The following is a 21,028-nucleotide window of genomic DNA, read 5'->3' on the forward strand; positions in this document are numbered from 1 at the left end:
TTGTAACTCCTGAAATCAGCTTGGCTTCAAACAGAGCCAGCATGATTGTTTACAAAATAAGCAGTTTGAGCTTTTCAACTCTCTTTTTATTTGAATACTACAAGCTGATTTTTTCAAGGCAGCTGTCTCTCTTGCTCTTCTACCTTATTGTTTTTATTCTGTGGTTTAAAATGCAACACTTGACATTTCCTTACCTAAGGACTTGAAAACCTCTGGGCTAGCATACTTGCCATCAAAGTAGACTGTGTTGTTCTGGGAGTCAAAGGCACGGCACATTCTGATGAACACAACCTCTAAAGACCCTAAAACAGAAACAATGTATGTTTGACTATTTAAGTAGAGACTTCAGTTGCAAGTGAGGATTCAAAAACTTCAAAATGCTCTGCCTTCAGTATAGATTGAGTAGAGTAGTAGGTTTCTGTGGTGCAACAAAGAATAGTTCGATTTGATAGTACAATTAAAATAATTCCCATAAACCCCTTTAGAAGTTTTTGTAAAAGCAACTTAGTTAATGCTAATAAATATTTTTCATTAGAATAATGAAGTCTCTGAAGTCAAAGCAGTTCATTTAGATTATGCTCATGAAGCTTTAACAGCTTTGTCTAAGTAATCTGCATTACTTCTACAACATCTTGTGTAGAACAATCTGGATTTTTACCTACAAATATGTTATTCACTGTTAGTACGCCAAATCAAAAAAATTGAATCCAACTTCTTCATCCTTACACACTTATTGCTCCCTTTGTTCATAATGAAAATTTCATACATAGACTGGAACTCATCATAGAATGGTTTGAGTTGGAAGGGACTTTAAACATCATCTAGTTCCAACCCCCCTGCATTGGCAGCATACATCTTCCACTAAATGGAACTCATTCCATCCAGAGTAACCAAGAAAACATATTATTTCAAACAGAAGACACACAGAATTTATACGTTTGTTCTTGTAGTATTTTAAATTATCATTGTACAACATATGTATATAAGTATACATCATAACTGTATACAGCTAGCACTTTCCTCAGTCAAAACTAATAGAAGCAGACCTTAAAATTGACCCACATACCTGCTTTTAAAAGCACAATTTGATCATTTTGACACAGTTCCATAAAGCCATCAATGCGTTTGGCAAATTCCACTACATACTGTATAGCTTCTGTTATTTTGACTGCGCATAACTGCCACATTACCTCCCTTTGCTGTTTGAGAAAGAAGAAAAATTGAGAAGTTACTAATTAAGGTTTTAATGTTTGGAAAGCCCATTTTCATAAAGTAAAACTGAGCTGAAAATCAAAGTGGAGTGAATTCTCTCCAGCAATCCTGGCTACAGTCTGCTTATAACAAAAGGGATGTTAACCTCAAAGAAAAAGCCTCATGAAGATGAGTGAAAATGCAAACATGTAAAACTTCTTCAGTGATGGCAGAGAGATCCAGGTTGCAATATTTTTAGTTCATAAGCCAAAAAATCTCCAAGTGTAATAATTCTGGTGATTTCAGTGGGACTGTTACTCACTGCATCAAAAGAAAATTTACTATAGCACTGCATAATCACGTTTTTCCTATCAATTTCTGTTTTTATTTATTTATTATTACAGAACATGAATTATCTAACAAGCTGGTCTTCATAAGGATACATATAAAGTATACATATATGAAGATCATCTTGTGAATGACATAAAGGCAGCATGCAATTAGTGAATTTCTCTTATGTTAATAATAATTCAGGATGAGATTATCTAACAAGTGGAAAAAAAATATTCCTAAAGGTTAAGTATTTTTTGTGGAAATGAAAAATAAATTCAAAGAACAGTGTGCTTTAGTAGTGACTCTCAAGATAGTTTTCCAAAAGTATCCATTTGGTAGTAGTACGTGGATGGAAGGCATAATGAAAATACAAACAGGGATTAAAACTTACAATACCTACTGGAGGCATGGCAAGCATTCTGATGCTATTCTATAGGTAAATCTGAAACACTGTGGCAGCTGTAGAATGAATCAGGGATCCAACCCTGGCAATGAAGGTGGGAAATCTGATGGGTTCTGTGTTTATAACCTCAAAAGGAAATATACCATGCAAAACAAGAAAGCGTCAAATAAGCCAACAGACTTTTTGACTGACTCCTATTCAGGTTGTTGATTATTGGATAGGAATGGAAAATGAGTAAGACACTCCAATCCAAGATTCATGCATGTCCTTGTATTGATGACTATTTTGCAGATCAGCTGTAAAGAACTCTACAGTTACAACTTGATGGTTTCAACTGATTTTTATTTTATTTATTTATTTATTTGGATAATAGGGGTGATTATAAACTAAGAAGAGTAAATAACATGTCATTTAGGAGTGAAAAAAAATGCTGGTTTGTTATCTGTTTATCAATAAGAGACAAATATGTTTGGGAAGCTTTATCTTTTCCTGTATTTATAACAATCACAAATGCAAAGTATTTCCTGCCATACTCATTTAGGCTTTAGTACTGTTTTTTTTTGTTTTGTTTTGAAAACACAAAAATGTATATTCCTGATAGTAAACAGAAAGCAGTGAAAAAGTGAATTTTGCGGTGCGTTATGGGAATACCATGCTTTAGAAAAAGCATGCCAAACTACGGCACGCTTTTATACCTTGTTCTGATAGTTCTCAATTTCTTCCTGAAGAAAAGTCTGCCATGTTATCTGCTGTAGCTCTTCTCTCAAGTACTGGCAAGTTTCCATATGAGACTTGGAAATATTCTGTGCAAGATGTTCTAAAAGAAAGACCAAAAAGTTATACACATTAAAAATGCAAAGCTATACCTTCAGACATGAGGAAACTAACATACTCCATTTGCAAGTAGGAGGTGGGGAAAGGTTAGCTGTTAGAACGCTTCCATTTCAGATCTCCTTGGATTTTTCTTCATAACAATAAATTAATGCAAACTGCTAACTGACTCACGGTAGACAAAGCAGAATTCTGGTTCTTAACATACCTGGCCCAGCTCCTCAGGGGCCCAAAGCATCCATTAGAGGGCACTCTGCACATGCACATACACACATAACACACGCACACAATGCAGTTCTGAGATTTGAATGCAGGAACACCAAGTATAGTCCTTTCACTAGTTTGTAAGATGTTTAGGTGAACTTCAATTTATTTTTAAATAAAGAAAATTGTACTGGGGACAAACTTCTTACTTACACAGCAGTGGGTGCAAAGAAAGCCTGCAGGATCAAAAAGCTTGAAAAGTAAAGGCAAAATTTAGTGAAACCAGAGAGCATTCCAACTACTGCAAATTCAGTAAGCGGCCTTCCTGCTTTTATTAAGATAAAGTCAGCTTTGAAACCTGGACTAAGAATTATACTGTGAAGTACTGTTCAGACTTAGAAATCTTCTTCTTTTGTGTCTTGTCTCTTGACATGTATTTTAGCACATAACAAGCAGAGGCCTAGTGCCTTGTCTCACAGTTCTGCAGTCAGTGCTTTTTCAAGTTAGGCCATCGCTGACTGGGAAGGCTTGTAGTGCCAAGTGCAAGGGGCTGCACGTGGGTCGGGGCAATCCCAAACATGAGTAGAGACTGGGTGATGAGTGGATTGAGAATAGCTCTGCACTTGTGGGTATGGGTAGATGAAATAAATACAACATGAGTTGGCAATGTGTGCTTGCAGCCCAGAAAGCCAACCGTACCCTGGGCTGCATCAAAAGAAGTGTGACCAGCCAGTTGAGGGAGGTGATTCTCCCCCTCTACTCTGCTCTTGTGAGACCCCACCTACAGTACTGGGTTCAGCTCCAGGGTCCCCAGCCCAAGGAAGACGTGGACCAGGTCCAGTCTTGGAACAGGTCCAGAGGAGGACCAATAAGATGCTCAAAGGGCTGGAGCACCTCTCCTACGAAGACAGGGAGTTGGGAATGTTCAACCTGGAGAACAGAAAATTCTTGGGAGACCTCAGTATATCCTTCCAGTAGTTAAAATGAACCTACAAAGAAGACGGGGCGAGTCTCTTTGCCAGGATGTACACTGACAGGACAAGTGGTAATGATTTTAAACTAAGAGTAGATGTAAATTAGATACTAGGAAGAAATTCTTTACTCTGAGGGTGGTGAGATTCTGGAACAGGCTACCCATGGAAGCTGTGGATGCCCCATCCCTGGAAGTGCCCAAAGCCACGCTGGATGGGGCTTTGGGTGACCTGGTTTGGTGGGAAGTGTCCCTGCAGGGGTCCAGGCAGGGGGTTGGAACTAGGTGGTCTTTAAGGTCCCTTCTGACCCAAGCCATTCTGTGATTCTATGAAAGTGAAAAAGAATGGTGATCAAGAACTACATGATATCCTAAAGGATGAGAGTGTCGGGTCTTCTGTGAAATTTGCTTTGCTTAATAACACCCTATACCAACTCTTCACAAATTGAGCTGCTGGACTGATCAGTCTGTTTAGTACTTATTGCATTAATAGTTTGGTTTAAAATAATATCTAAAATCAGATTGTATTTGCTACCTGAACAATCAACAATCTACAACATAAGGTAGTTAATACTTTTGTTATTATCATAGCTTTCATGTATTTCAGTACAATTTTTGTTTACAAGTGTGTACTTAAAACATTTACCATTTACTCTTTTACTTTCACTAGCAGCACCTGACAGCATTATTCATATGCCCTTGCAGGATACAGAAGGTGAAATTTTACCATGTTATTCACTAACTTTAGCCTCAGTTCTAGACCATATTTAAGCACACACCTAAATACTTTCATTGAACAGCCACACCTTCCTAAATTGAAACCTTAGTCTAGAAGACAAACATTCTTCAGACATTGTTTGGCAATGTCAATGCTGGGCACCCAAATCACGTTCCACGAGGCTTAAATGCAAGCACTGTGTAAATAAAGGTAAGCAATACAACAAACTCATTTTACTAAAGGGTTCCAAACTCAACACCTGGCCTAAGAAGGAAAATCCCTTTCTTTATAATATAGGTTTAATGTTGATCTTTTACTAATTCCCACGAGAATTTTAACAACCAGCGAGTGAGACAAAGCCAGTAAAATAGCCTTTATCCTATTTTTCTTCTCATTTTGACTTTATCTGTAACTGAAGGTACTTGGAGAATGTAAATGAAAGTAAAACCAGCAGAATATTTTTATCATATGCTTGCCACTAATTAACAAAAAAATAGCAAGAGAAAAAGTTACTTTTGGAATACCTGATTGTTTCAATTTTTAGGTTGTTTATTAATGGAATAATTAGGCATCTTAAAGCGGCTTCTCTAATGTCCTGTTCTAGTTCACTTTTGACTACTTGACCCAGTGCTCTCTAATGTGTCTGATATTGATAAATAAGAGTTGTGGAATTCAGCCCTACTGTAATCATTGAGTGAAAGGTTTGAAATAAAACATCCTAATTAATGTGGTCATTATACGGATCTTAGGGAAATTATCCAAACATGCTCCACTGAAAATTTTTCTGAAGTATCTGAGTCCAGATTCTCTTCAACCACTGGAAAAGAGAACTGCTCTCAGATTACATTAATGTTTTGGTTCTGTATATCCCAGATACAGGTAAACAGTGGAAGAAAATCCACTGACTTTTCATATTAGAAAATCATGACTTGTCATTAGAAAATATGGTATTTACTTAGTAAAAAAGGAAGATAAGACATTCAAAAATAAATCTTCAATTAAAGAAATACTCTTGTTGCTCAGCATTAAAAATTAGATTGTTCATCAGTATTCAGAAGGTACTATTACAAGAATTGAAAACAAAAGCAACGTTACTAGATCTGATCTGTAACACTTCTGTAATGTGTTCAACCGTGATTAGGGTATTGTGCACTTCACAGAAGAATGCCCATACATGCTCACAGCTGTCCTGAAACAGCATTCTCACTATCACCTGGCTAAATGTGTCATTTTAATCCAAAGGACACTATCAAGACAATTACAATGGAAGTTTTTCTCTCTCATTACCTAATTCTGCCATGGACACAGTTGGAGAGGTCTCCCCATTTGTAAAAGAACAATAAGGGAAGAAGCCCGATGCTGGTGTGTAGTCACATATTGGTTCTGGTTTGATTCCATTAATATCAAGACCCGACTGATCTGGAGAAGGTTGTATGTCTAAGTAGAAGCTGCTAACTGCAGAGTCTGCTTTGCTACCTTCAGGGGTATGCCCATCAATGTAATTACTGAGGTCATCATGTAGCTCTGTTAACCCGTTGGTGGTGATATTGTATGTTGGTGTTAGTGGTTCTGCCTCTCCTGGTTGCTGCTGATGATCTCGCTGCTGCTGCTGCATTCGATGTTTCTGTACCTCCGCATACAGGCTGTCCCTCTGCTTTTTTGACATTCGACCAAACTTTACAGCTGAAATACAGACACACAAGACATTTAATTTCTATAAATCCACTACTGCATTTTGTTTGTCTTGGGTCTTTAAAAACTATACTGAAGGAGACAGTATAAAAGCTAAATCAGCAAGACGGGCAGACCTGAGAATCACTTCTGTCAATTACTGGTAATATAACAGCATCATGTACTCTTTAAAACACCGTTTTACCATACTACTTAAATTGACCATTAGAAGTTACTGTTTTAGCTTATTTATTATCTTTCCATTTCTGTGCCTAAAATATTTTCTTATATATCCACTGAAGTTGACCATGTATCCCTTAAGCATTCAAATTCCACCTAGAAAAGCAGAAGCTAAAAAGTACTATGCTTGTCTGAGATGAAATGTCCAATTCCTGCCAGCAATATATTTGTAAGTCCTAAGAATATGTTATGTGATTTCTGGGACCTGTGTCAGCTGTAAACGCCTCACAGTTTAATAAGATGGTTACCACCTTTTTTTCCTTCTAGAGGAAAGCAAATGTGTTAGATGAACTCATCATTTCATTACATGGTCAACCATTTCAGATTTTTAGTTTCATGCCCAATAAAAAAAAAAAAAGAAAATTTATTTTAAGAAGTACACATAATCTGAAAACTATTTCCTTATTCGGGCCTGATGTACATAGAGTAATGCACATGTGTGCATAGAACATGCAACATCGCTGTCACTATTTCAGGGGAAAAGACTCAGTTAAATCTTGAAATTGTCTAAGTGATGGCAGCCTCATTACACCTGTGGAGGAGGTATACAAATATCAGCTGCAAATTCAGTTCTAATAGAGTAACATAAGCTTGCATTTTACTGAGAGGTAGATTTGCATCTTTACACTAGGTGTAACTTTGAGCTTAATAGTAACAGCACTAGAACACATTTTCTTCAGAAATATACCATTAAAAAAGAAACACTACAACACAGGTTTGAAGAAACAATGATTTTTCTCTCTGATTTTTTTCCAGTATTCACTATACATGCATTTAACTTCTGTATTTATTCTAAAGCAGTTCTGATCTGTATCAGTATGGCAGTCCATTACTTGCAACAACAGTACGTCACTTAAATTAGAATGAATACATAGAGGTAGTATTAACGTTAACACTAAAAACTGCATCTTAAAGTGACCAAAGGCAAAACCCTTAACTGGAATCTACAACAGATGAGTAGGAAAAAAAAAAATTCATACATGCCCTAATTTATATGTATTTATCTAAATGTATAATGTAAAACCACTCAATGATCTCAGCTATCAGCTTGATATCCAGTAACTGTTAAATCTTAATGTTGCTTCAGTTGAACACACAGTATACTAAATACTGTTTTGCTTTTTGCAATTAAATTGTGGGTTAGCAGAGCTTACCATCTCGAGACATCCCCACAGCAAGGCATTTCTGTAATCTACAGTGTTGGCAGCGGTTTCTACTGGTTCGGTCAATCAAACAGTTCTTCTGACGAGGACAGGAGTATGTAGCATTGCTTTGCTGACTCCTTCTGAAAAAGCCCTAGAATTGCAAATAGAACTGCAATAGAATTGCGTAATACAAGTCAAGAAGCTGTTAACTGATGGAGTGAATAAAGACTCAGGAAGGAAGCATACCTAACTGAGAATAAAGTTCAGGTGCCCTATAGTCAACTAAAGGAAGAGTTTTTGTTTGTGTTGTGTCATCCCCCCAAAACAAACAAAAAACAGTAAACTGAGTAAGCTGTAGGAAACAACTATTAAAAAAGTGTTATGATACATAAAGGAATTGCAGTTTTTTTTCACTGATTTCACAGATTCCATGTGATGTACAATAACACTGTACACCAATTATTTCCAAATGAGATAATTATAAACCTAAATTTCCTTCATTTCCTACCTTTCTTGGGTCAGCATGGGTATTAAAATAGGAAGGATTCAACAGCTAGTTAATTCAACAGCTGATACCCTGTTCTGCCCTTGGAGATGACAGTAGCACACTGATGTTCAGCCTCATCAATGTATGTACGTGTTTAAAAATAGAGCACGATACTGAGCAATTGCCTCTATAGAGAACAAAACTTTAATGTATATACATTTAAAATCAGTTTGATGCTGACAAATGAGTTTTTGTTCAACTCAGTGAAGAGTTTCAGGTGGGGGTGGGGGGGAGCTGCAACAGATTTTATGTATTTGTTTTCCTCTTTTTTGAATCAACGACAATGGGCAGGTCCACCTCCAAAGAAAGCTAACTCGGGAAGGTTGTGCAGTAGTTAGAAGTTAGTTCTTTCCACCAGAATGGCACGTTAGTAATCACTATGCCAGCTGCTTGTTTTGAAGTTCATTTCATCTTTTTGCCACAGACTGCCCAAACGTAAGCTGGTATGTGTGTAATACCTACTTCACAGGGATTCTGAAAAGATGTAGTCATTCTAAAGAGGCATTTGAGATCAGTAAGCACAGTATTTTAGTTTTATGTTGCCACATAATGGATTAATTAACACCGCTGCAAAGAAAATACTTCCTCAAAAGGCTGGGGCACCCTTTAGTTAAAGTTGGACTTTTAACCAATCTTTTATTTATTCAAGGACCACATTCTGGAGTCTCTCAGCACATGCACACTCTGTCCAGACACTTGGTGAAATAAACAAGAAGGACTTTTGCATGATAAGTAAGAAACTTCCCGCAGACAGAAGAATGACAAAATGCTGAGATAAAGCCATATGCTCCATCTTTTGAGGAGGGTACTAGTTTTCATCAGTTACGTCTCCTTTATTAAAGCTCTACTGGGGAAACATGAAATATATATATATTTAAAAAAAAAAAAAAAGAGAGGAAACTTAAGATGCCTTCTTTAATCCCATTTTCTTATACGTTTTCTCATACCATTTATTCTGGTCTGTTTTATCTGATTGAACTTCAACTAATATTTATCAATAGTGAGGTAATTGTCACTGAGGCTGAAAGTATTGCAGCACATGCTGAGCTCCAACTGAATGCATTTTACCCTGCAGAAAACGTGAAATAAAACCAAGGAAATGTTTAGGCATCATTCCAACATCATGACTGATCTCTCTGGAGGAACAAAGTCTCAGATAAGTAGAACAGCTTAATTTCCAGTTCTTTTAGCACCCTTATTGGAGCCTGGCACTCCAATGCAACTACGCATATAAGGACAATGCGATTCACTGGAAAAAACAGGCTTAGGGATCAACTTGAGTGATGACTTACTGATCAAGGTTCTGCATCTCTGCATTATCAGTCCTTTAGAAGATTCAGTTCTCTAAACACTTCAACAGTTGCACTGAATGACATGCTCGTATATTAACTGTATTACATCTTCTGCCCCACTGACACCCTGTAAACAAGTTTTATCAATATCTACAAAGAACCTGCCCTCAAAGATCTCTGCTTTTTCTTCTGGCTGGTACCTGTGCTGTGTCTGTATTGCCAATTAGGCATATTTCTCTCTGTTAAGAATATTTGTGTCAACCTGAGGATTATTTTTAGTATTATAATGGAGAAAATACTGAGTTTTTTGCTTCTTCCAGATTTTCCCTAGAGACACAGCTGTTCAATACATTTTAGTATACAATATATCAGCTAAGTTACAGCTTGAAGCTGTATTTTCAATAGAGCAGAACTGCCTCAAACTGGGGCCTTTAAAAGCACTTGCACTTTACAAATCAGAGATGTAGTAGAGTGCTTTTAAAAACAAACCATACAGTATTGTGTAGGCACGTTGAAAACATCAACAGTAGCTAAAGCAAAAAAAAAAAAAAAACAACACAAAACCTTGCCTCAAATTTTAGAAGTGAATTTAAACTTGTCTAGAGCTCAGAAACATGTGAGATTTGAGGTGGAATTAAGAAAGTTAAACTGAAGGTCTTTTAATTGCAAAATTCTTCTATGTTGTATGCTGCTGTCATTTATCGGTGATTTCTCTAACCTTTTGACAGTCCCTGGTATCTCATGTCTCTAAAGGTAAAGGGAAGCCCCTATTTAGAGGAGACTTCTGTGGGTAAATATAGTTTCTTTCTTTTTTTTTTTTTTATTTCATTTTCTGAGGAGAAGGAAAGACACTATATTGTGTTGTTCTATTTTCTCTCTTTTGCCAGAGGCACAGAGCTAGCTATAATTTTTCCACCAGGAAGGAGGAGGTGTATGCATGTTTGGTACACGTGTATACATTCAATCATTATGCAAACCAGCCCAGGCCACATACCCTTAATTGCATGGATGTTCATAACCATTATTTGAAATTCACGCAATTGCGTAATGGGCCACAGGCAGACTGGACCCCTCTTGATCAAACAAAACTATTCCTGCACTAGACAAATATCACTATGTTACACCGCTCTGACTGATGGCATGGGCTGAGCCAAGGTCTCTGGTATCAGAGTGTCTGTGAGTGCGTAGAGCCCTGCCGCCTTCTGATGTCAGAATAAAGAGCCAGCTGATTTTGATGAGGCATCATTGAGCTTTGCCCGTCTCCCTATTTATGTAGCTGTATTAACACAGTGCCAGAAGAAGAGAGGAGCAGATTACAAGCCATAGCCTCATCTCTGCATTTCAGACTCCTATTTATGTACAAAACAATATATGTTTTTTCATACGCTGCCAAAAAATCAAGTTTGGGAAAAAGGGCACAAGAACTTTTCATTTGCAAGTCAGTTTGAATAACAACTTGTTAAAAAAGAACTTTGAAATGTAAATAACAGTTTTCACAAAGTCTATTAATAGTTCCAGCAACTTCACTGTTCAGTGGTTCCATGTTACAGACATCTCTGTCTAAGCTTCCTACTTTGAAAGGGAAAAATCCGATTGTGATTCTCTGATGTCACAAATCTCACCGCACAGACTCCCTCTCCAGTGCAGCGCAGGCTGAAATGCTGATCTCATGTTTGGTCTTTTGACAAATTTTCATTTAATGAATTGATTCCTACAGTTCATTAACATACCCACTTCCACTTCTGTATACACATATGTCTTAATTAGCTGCTCATTGGCTGTTTAATTACAAGAAAACAGCTGACAGCTGCCTTGCTGCATCCTAATGGCAGACGTTTTGGAATGACTGTATGCAAGCCCGTGACAAAAAAGACTTATTCATAATCCCATGATTTATGGCTAATACTTAAAGACTGCCACGTATCATTAAGTTTTGCAATATTCTGAGCAATTAACAATTAGTTGGGGGGGGTGATTCTTTTATTTTTTTCTAAAGCAAACTATATAAAATTTTCTTATAAGAAGCATCAGAAAAAATACACTGCCAAATGTAAGAAATGTAAACATTACAAGTGGATTTTAACCCTTTTATGGCAAGGTGCATGTATTTTAATTATAAAGGGAAAAGAGTACCATGACAAAATTTTAAAATAAACTGTTAATAAAGTATTTGATAACAAAGTTATAATGACACTGAAAACAGAAAAATAAGTTTTATATAAGTAGCAAATACAGGAATGATATTTTGCTTATCAGGTTATACAAGGCCTCTTATGTACCTTCTTCTTAACATGGCTCATTGCTTTCTTACATCTTTTGCTTAAACTTGGTTAGGCAAAGCATTATGAAAGAAAAACCTCAAAAACATGAATTAGAGGTACGTGTTTACATTACCAACGTGACACTCCATGTTTGGCAGAATAAAGAAAAACCAACTAGTACACAAAGTCAATGTCTAAAGGAAAAAAAAAGCAACACAAGATGGGAAATGACGATACCAAGTATTGTTTTCTGAAGTAACAAACGAGGACATTTCTTGTACTTACAATGAACAGAACCACCTAAAAAGTCACAGGAGACAGAAGGCAGGGGCTATAAACCTTTGAAAATATGAGAAATGTGCAGAAGTGCCAGCCATAGACTGGCACTTCACATAGTCTTATGAGAACAACTGCAGGCATTTAAGCAAAGAGGAGTCATACTAATGTGTTTGTGGGTCAGTTGGGCATGAACTGGCACTGTTGACAGCAAAAGCAAGTAATTGCATCAGTAAATTCTAAGATAGAGTTCATTAACACCAAGTTCATTTCAAACTAAATACTTTGCTATGTCCTTTTCAGCATTCAGGTGTTACCTGACAACAATTTCTTCTTGCAGTACCAAAGACAGTGTTGGTGTCTCTCTTTCAAAAAAAAAATCTGCCTAGCTAATTTGAAAGAAGGATGTATGTATTAATCTGTACTGGTGTTTCAGTTCTGTCTAGTCGTTCATAACAAATCAAACAATATCTGCAGTTCATAGCTAGGTGGGCAAGGGAGCAAAAGGAAGGGACTCAGCATGGTTAAATGGCCAGAGGCCAGTACTTAAAAGAAAGAGATCTGATACACGTCAGTAGACCAGCCTGAAGCAGAAAATACTGAACTGGATGGAACCATGTGTACAAACTAGTGTCCTTTCTCACCATGGTTCCTAATACTGAGGAAAAGGTTTTTAATGTGTTCCTACAACTAACAGCTAAACGAGTGCTCCATTCATATACTAGATTTTTCAATAGTGCTAGTACAGTGCTAGCATTTCTGATCTTAAACACAAGAATAAACTTTTTTGGACTCATGCTACAGTGTCCATGGCACTCTTCACCTATGCTTCTGAGAAGAAGTCTTAAATTACTCATTTTTCTCTCCCCTCTCCATCACCCTCCATTGTATGTATCAATGATGGTAAGAAAGAGCAGTCTCTTAAAATTTATGTGATTTATATTTAGCCACAGGAGCCCTCTGAGATCAAGTATGAAACAGAGCTTGGCTACAAACTTCATTTTATCACTGGGGGGGGGGGAGGGAGAAGTGGAGAGGGTGTTATTTTTCATATATATATTTTTAACGTGAATTCAGATTCGGTTAAATGGGTTCACGGGTTGGGAGTAGTCAGTGATGTTTGCACAGAACAGCCAGTGACGTGATAAAAACAGCCAGTAACCCCAAAGCAAGGTAGGAAATGAAAACTTCTCAAGAAACACTAATTGACTTTAAAGTCTTCAATTCTCATATGTCAAATGCAATAAAGCAAGAAGAACTGGCCAGAAAACTTTCAGGTATATGAAATGGAAGGGCTACAAAACTACCAGGGCAAATAGGATCAGCAGAAATCAATTTGACCAAAGCTTTTCTGTGATTTCACACATGGTACAGATTAAGCTTACAAAGTAGGTCTTAGCAACTGAAGCTTCACATTAGATTTTAAAGAAATCATATTTCTAATGGTTATTAGTATTTAAACAGTATCATTTATGTTAACATTACTATTAAGTAACATTAAAGTTCACACCAAAGTGGAGTGCAAAACAGTAAGGGAGCCGAAAGCTTCCCACCCTGCTGCTGTTGCTGCCCGTAGATCGATCATTCCTGACAGGCCTGGCTTGAGAGGGCAGCAGCACCTCTGTTCATTTACGATGACTGAGGCCCTGATCCTGCAATCTGAAGCCCGTGAATGGGTTCTTCTGTGCAGAACCTCACTGACTTCAATGGGACTACGTTTGTGTAGGACATCGGCTCCATGAGTCAGTGTAGGGCTGGGAATTAGGTCTTCGTAGCAAAGTAGTTTTTATGAAAGAAGGTTTAACATAACATGAAGAGCAATGTAAGCATGCTCAAACCTGCAGAGATCAGAGCCATAGAAAAGCTGGGAAATACACTTCAGGGGAAAAAAAAACCACACCACCAACAAAAAAAGAACAAACCCAGACCAATACACACCTGGCTCATTTGGGAGAAGCCAAGTTATGCCAACTTTTCACCAGCCAAAATAGTTCTGTTGGGTGAGACTTTGTTGACATTACTGTGGAAGAGCTTAACACAAACAAAACTCATCTGCTACAGTAGTGTACTTTAAATGCTGTACAGCCATTATCATTTAGACTCTTCCTGTGACTTGTCCCCACTAGAACTCCCTTATCTTTCACTACTTGCAGGTCACCCCTCTGATGCTCTGGCATTAAAGAACAGTGAACTTCAGAGTTCTTTGCCTCCTAGAGAGAAATAACTAAGTTGATATTTATTTGCTTTAAAATACAGACTAAAATTGTATAGTTAGAGAACTTGATTCTGCTATTGCAAGAGAAGGAGAAAATGCCTAACTTCAATCTTTGAGCCACTGTCTTGTTTATTCACACATGCTCCACCTGTGTTCAAATAGGCTTCAGCATGGTAACTGTACTTGCTTGCTTGCCTTCCCTTCTGCCCTTTCCCACCAGCTGACCATTCTGGTAGCATTCTCAAAGGCAGACTGAGGACTGCACAGACTTTCAGAGACAGATTATATAGAGTTCAAAGGAAAACGTTTTGTTCTAAAATGCAAGGAACTGCACATGCATTTCTCACTACGAGGCCAGCATCTGTTGTTCTGGCTGTTGGAGGTATACAATGGATTTTTCTCCTAGTAACTTTTAAACTTTTTAATTTTTTTTGTTTGCATTTATTCCTGTGAAAGCACAGTCACTCTGATGGGAAAGTTCTCAATGGATTTCTTTTTCTAACCCATAGTGCTAAACTCTTAGCAGCTACATACCAACTAATGTGACTGTGAGTATGGTGCGTGCTCTGTTATTTCTTCCTGTATGTAGCCATCCTGCTGCTTTTGTTCGGGTCTCTTCTCGCATGCAGGGCTTAAGAGAAGGCCTGCATTCAAAGAAACGCATGACAATGAAGCCAAAGATGATACAGTTGGCAACTTTCCTTCCCTTTGGCAGCCTGTTCCTGCTCTGCAGCAGGCCATGTTGTGAAAGCCCTGTTTTCTGCACAGATGAGTGTTAGCATTATGCTAACCTCAGTCTCTTGACAATGATGCTCATCAGGAACCTTGAGGCAGTCTTTCAGGTATACAGGTCCCAGACCATGTAAAGATTAAAGGGTCTTGGACAGTCAACGTAACTTGATATTCTTACAATCACACAGCAGAACTGCCACTGATAATGTCCGCCACTTCTCAAAGCTGAGATTTGATAGGTGCTGTTCAGCTACTGCATAAAAATGAAAAAAAAAAAAACCTACTATTTATTACGAATAAAGTGTTTTTTTCCTACATTTGAAGTGCATTTCCTGCATTCTTCTGTAGCAATAGCTCTTCCAAAGGGCATGAGGTGTAGTCCTACATAATTTTAGCATTCTGAGGTTTCTTTTTCTTCTTACCAATACTTGCACGAGACCCAAAAGAACGTGAGAATGAAAACAAAAATCTTCAGAGGAAAAACAAAAAAGATATCTCTATGTTGTGAATGCAAAGACGTTGCTTCTTTGATGATGGAAGGCAGTATCAAGCATGTCAGGAGAGTACCCTAAAACCTACCATAAATGTAATTTCTTAACAACTAAAGCATAGATTAATAGTGAAAAACCCATCAGCATGGGACAGCAACACATAAAGAAAGCCACAGACTACAGCACAGCTGTGTGTACTGTGTCATTCCCAAGCTAGCGCTGTAATTCTGCACTAGTGATAAAAAGGAACGATCAGCTTCACATCACCGTGAGCTAGCGCTAGCATTGTTTTGTCTAGTTCTTGGTTGTGAGAGACAAACTAAACAAAACACAAGTACTTCTATTGGAGTCCTTGTTCACTAAAGTTCCTAAAGGTACAAATCCAGAAAAAAAATCAAAGCTTAAACCTTAACACAGCAATGAGCTACATGGTAAGGAATACACACTGCTCAGAGAAAGACTTGAATAAGTTTAATAACAGTAGCATGTAGTATTTGTGCAAAAGCATCTTCCATACAAACCAAAAGAGATTTGTAACTGTAACAGGTTACAAAAGAAAACTGAGAAGTCACAGAGCTCTCACAGTAGCTATCTCAGCACAGCTTCTTAGTGATTTATAAAGCAAAAAATGGAGAGGGAGACTCAAGAAAATCACAAACTCCCTCTCAAGTGCATCCACAGAACAGATTCTTTGCTATTTGTTAGAAGTGGTTTATCTTTTTAAACCTCTTCTGCGTATTCATAGAGAAACAGCTTAGAGCACACGCAGCACAACTGCGTGATTTTTGAAGCCTGTCCTGAAAGGTGTGTCACAAAAATGCCTTTTTCAAAACCCAAATGAAAACAGTACTTCAGACTCACCAATTGATTTCATATTCTTTGAAATGAAACGTACTGATTCAACTTCCACACAATAGTTGCTCTTTAAAAGAGGAAGAAAAAGAATCACTATCCAAAGGCCAAATGCTGTTTTAAGACTTAATTTTTTAGACCCTTACCTTGCAGCCTTCACATGTAATGACACCATAATGGATTCCTGATGATTTGTCTCCACAGATCTTGCATGGAATAATTTCAATTTGAGCTGCAACAGAAACACGCAACCAGTTAATTAACATTTCTTTAAACACCTTATAAAAGCATTCCCCGATCAGCATTTGTACAGTGAAAACTAATAACCTGCTAAACATTATACTGCATTAACTATTCATTGCTGAACTGTGAGGGTCCCCTAGAGCTTTGGACTAAATTATGGCTGCTCGTTATATAATAGCTTTTGGGTTATTAAAATGGGTCATTTGAGAAGGTGTTTAAGAACCACAAGAAGGCTGGAATCAGCATTTCAAAGCCAAAAAGAGTAAGAGAGTTCACATTTTGGCCAAAGAGCTAGGAAGACAGTGGAAAGGTTTCTTCCAATCTCACTCCTGCGAGGTTGTAATGTAATTTAAAAGTTTGCCCTGCCTGAAAATGGATGCAACATCTTCAACGGAGGAGTCAAGATAATGCCACCCAGCTCACGTGACTGGCCAACACATAAGAGACGCAACACGGTAAATAGTAACTGCAGTTTAGAAATCCAAAATTCACATATCTGAGTTGAATTATCAGTAAATTTTTGTGTATTAGTTTCCACAGAGTGAATGAGGGAGGAAAACACAGCAGCATTCTAGTCAGCATATAAAAACCAAAGGAGATAATGTAGTCTGGAAAATGCCATAGAGAGATACAGGGTGCAAAAGCCCTCATTTTTATATCAAACTTACATATACATATACTATGTATATATCATTATATCATTATTTATATACACTTGTAATTCAGTTTACTGTGTGATAAAACTCTCTGCATGCATCTCTAAATGGCAACTCCTTCCCAGACATGGGAATATACAAGGAATACAAGGATTTAGTAAGGGACTCCCCATCTACGCAGGAATACTTCTTCAACTGCTTTTAGAGAAGGCAGCGGCAGTCATTTTGCTAGCCAAGTGTCTCTTCAGACAGGACCATGCCGAGGCAGCAGCTTATAATGTCAGAGAGCAGCAATCAACATTTTACGTGTGCTTGCATGTGCTCACACAAACACACCAAATGTGTCTATCAGCTGGAGAGCAAGAAAAATTCAGAGAATGCACCTTCTGTCCTGCAGCTGCGTTGGATCGGCCGACACTGATTTTCCTGAACTGGGTTATCCTGAACAGGAATACAAAGACAACCCTTGCTGCGTCTCTCACTGTGATTTATTAAACAGCTGAAGTGCAGTTAATCTCCTGCGAGGAACTGAAACCCATTCTCAAGATATGCCTGATAGCTTCAGAGAGCCTTTATTTCATCCAGTTCATGGCTATCCAGTCTGTGACAACACACAAAATCGCACCTAAGATACTGCATTAGCCTAACTTCCATTGTACTTTCAACAAAGCTTTCAAAATGTCATGTCCACTCTTTCAAATGCCGTATTTTACATGCCATTAAATCCCTAACTGACTGCTTACTATTAAATAGAATCATCTTTTATAACAAGAATGCTACTGTATGCTCCAGCACAGCTCAGGATCAGGCCAAAACTCAAGACCGGTAGACTGTGAGTACAGCACTGACTGCTCAACTGTTACTTCAAAATATTCTCCTTGCTACATCAAATGCAGTGAACGGAGCACCTGAACAGTACCCGTTTGTTCCCAGGAACCTAAATAGCAGCTGAAATAATCTTATAAGGGAAGCACTACCCAGCAGGTAAGGGACTACATTGTTTGCCTGGTATTTCCGTATCAGCAGCTTTCAAAATATTTTTGTACTGCAGGACACCACTTGCATCTGCTCCCATCATAAGGATCTTTGCGTTCTTGACATTTAATCCCACACCTTCCCTGCAGCAACAAATGATAGGCTGAAATTAAAAGGTGCGTTTAGGATGCTTAAGGAGACAAAAACTTCTGCCCTGCAGTCGTCCAAAAAGTGTTTTAATTTCACTTGGCTCTCAGCTAACAGCAAGGCAGGAAGTGAAATAATAAAAGAGAAAAATAAAGTGGATGATATTTTATTAATTCGTTCTCTGCATTAATTGTTAGGAGAGCATCCTGTGTTTCCAAAGCCTCAGAACAGAAAGGGTAGCATAACCTCCCCTGAAGTTAACACTTTACATTACCAAATTGAACAGAGTGAAATTCACACAAGTTCAACATTTGTACATCAGAAGTTCAATTTCAGAGAGAAATCCTATAGGCAGATTCTGGAATAGATCTATTGATTCCCATTTGTAACTTTTCAATATATGGTTATTTTTTTTTACTCTGCTACAAGGAGTCACCAGCCTTCTCCAGCTCCTTTGGCGGAACAGCAATAAAGCTCATCTGAACAGCTACACGGTAATATATTTTTCACATTTCACTTTTATATGCATAATTACTGCCTTATTACGAAGAGGTATGATAGAATTGGATCTTGTTTATCTACAATCTCCAGCATATTAGTTAAATCACCCATGAAGTCTGTCTATGCAATCTCTGTTTCTTAAGCAACAGGACATTTGCAGAGTGTTTCTGAAGGAATGTAACATGCCTTCAAAGTGATGGCCTGAAGCTAGCTTACTAATAGCCTAAAAGGTGCAATAATTGGTCCCAAATGCATTTGCCAGGGTCCTTTACTGTTAGAAGAGAATCTACTCAGGTTCACAGGCTCCAGCTCTGCTGGATTGTGCTGACCAGCGTGCATACAAACAGCAGCACCAAATCCAGAATCGTTTCAGAACTCCCAATTCCCTAGAATTTACTACACCTTCAAGAGCACATAGCATTTAGAATTTCAGCTTAACATTTCACTTTGAGATACAGTACAGTGGGATGAAACTCAGAAACATAAATTACTTGGGACTGCCACAACCAATTGTATTACAAATTAATGCCTGGAAAGACATCAGATCAATTACTGCTCTATGTGGTTGCCTTTGCAAATCAGCTCATTGAAATGGAATCCCTGTCGCAAGTTCATACACTTTCCATACAGCATGAAAGGACTTGGATACTTTAAACTTACTAAATGCAAATTGCCTGTGCCAAGATTATGCATTTTTCTTACGAGGGTGAAAATATTTTCCCCACTTATAACTTTGACATGCAAATATGTACTTGCTAAAACCTTGTTCTTATGCAAACAAGGCAGGTGGGAAATATTTTTACATGTCAAGAATATGTTCCAACTTGGTTTCTCACATTCCCAGAGTTACTTAGAGCTTCCTGCCGTGTTCTCATTAATTGTACCTGTGCTGTGCTTACATATATTTATATAGTGTATTTTCCAAGATTGTATAAAATACTCTAATTCATATTTTAGACTAGAATTAGCCTAAATTACAGTTTACAATTTCTGTCTCCTGAGGTGGTGCTCAGGCTGATTCTGGTTCATGCATGAGCAAATTATTTCTTAAATATGAACTGCAGAAAAAAATAAACTCTCGTGGTTGCTTAGAAACCGCTACAGATACCCAGGTGACAGATGCCGTCTGTATTCCCTGATTAAAGGCCTGAGAATCTTTCACACCCTGAAATAACAGTGCTCCAGAATACTACCAATGATGTCCTCTGCCAAAGGCAGTGATGAATAGGAAGTGAAGCCCAAACAAACACCAGGAACAAAAGATACAAACACAAGCACGAAGACCCACCTCAAGCATTGAACAAACTGCTAGAGAAACAGCTCCTGAGAGAAAGACGCGACCACTAAGGGCCACAGGTAGCAGTTGTGACCTGATGTCAAACACAGGGCACTCTAGTGTAAAACTGAAGGGCATCTGACACCCACTTCTATAAACGTGTATATCAAAGATCCCTTAAAACGTAGCTATTCCTATCACTGGAACGGCATGTAGTTTCCAAGAAATGTATCGTCTTTCTGCTGTAATGCTGTGTGATGGTTCATTTTACAGCAGGAAAACTGAGTGCACACTCTGATTTACTTGAAATCAGACAGAACAGTAACTTGAGCCCAAACACTGCAAGAGAAAAAAAAAAGTATTTTGTCCCCTGAACCATTCTTCTTCCTCCATCCAGTGTGTCTTGGCAATATCTTTAAGTAGCTCTGATATGCCTAAATTACATGATTGTCTCCACCTAACTCCTAATGAACATGCCTACCAGACAACCAGAGACAACTAAACAACATCTTTTGTTGGCATCTGTAACAGAAGAATATCCCTTATTTCTTCCTACTCCAGGCTTCACTTCTTTCCCCAGATCTGAACCAGTTTCACTGGACTTGCCTGCCTTTTTAGGCCTCTCCCCAAACCAACCCCTCCAGACAGCCCGTCCCTTTTTATTAATTCCCACATCATGAAATGCTGCTTTATTCCTTGTCTGGTTTGAGCAATAGGGGAAAGAAAACTAACTAATTCTGCATTGGTAAGGAACTGTTTTCTAAAAGCTCGTCATAATAGTTTCTTCCTTTCTAACTCCTTGGGCAGACTCCCATCAGGACAAGGCTCTGTACAGCCATGGAAGCAAGGAACATCTTT

The 21,028-nt window shown here is 38.0% G+C and overlaps 1 protein-coding gene across 3 annotated transcripts in view; it reads right to left on the reverse strand.

Moving 5' to 3' along the window:
* The window catches only part of RORA (RAR related orphan receptor A), a 67,827-nt gene that overhangs the window by 7,907 nt on the left and 38,892 nt on the right, over positions 1-21,028 (reverse strand). For 2 of the 3 annotated variants that reach the window (XM_032194572.1, XM_032194573.1), the window contains exons 2-7: positions 16,519-16,604; positions 7,716-7,857; positions 5,938-6,333; positions 2,623-2,744; positions 1,067-1,199; positions 195-302 (exon numbers count right to left, since the gene is read on the reverse strand). In XM_032194572.1, coding sequence (XP_032050463.1) covers positions 195-302; positions 1,067-1,199; positions 2,623-2,744; positions 5,938-6,333; positions 7,716-7,857; positions 16,519-16,604 — 987 coding nt within the window. The remainder of the gene's footprint in view (positions 1-194; positions 303-1,066; positions 1,200-2,622; positions 2,745-5,937; positions 6,334-7,715; positions 7,858-16,518; positions 16,605-21,028) is intronic. The other variant, XM_032194574.1, reaches the window with a different exon arrangement.

Source organism: Aythya fuligula, chromosome 11 (genome assembly GCF_009819795.1).
Source record: "Aythya fuligula isolate bAytFul2 chromosome 11, bAytFul2.pri, whole genome shotgun sequence".
Taxonomy (NCBI): domain Eukaryota; kingdom Metazoa; phylum Chordata; class Aves; order Anseriformes; family Anatidae; genus Aythya; species Aythya fuligula.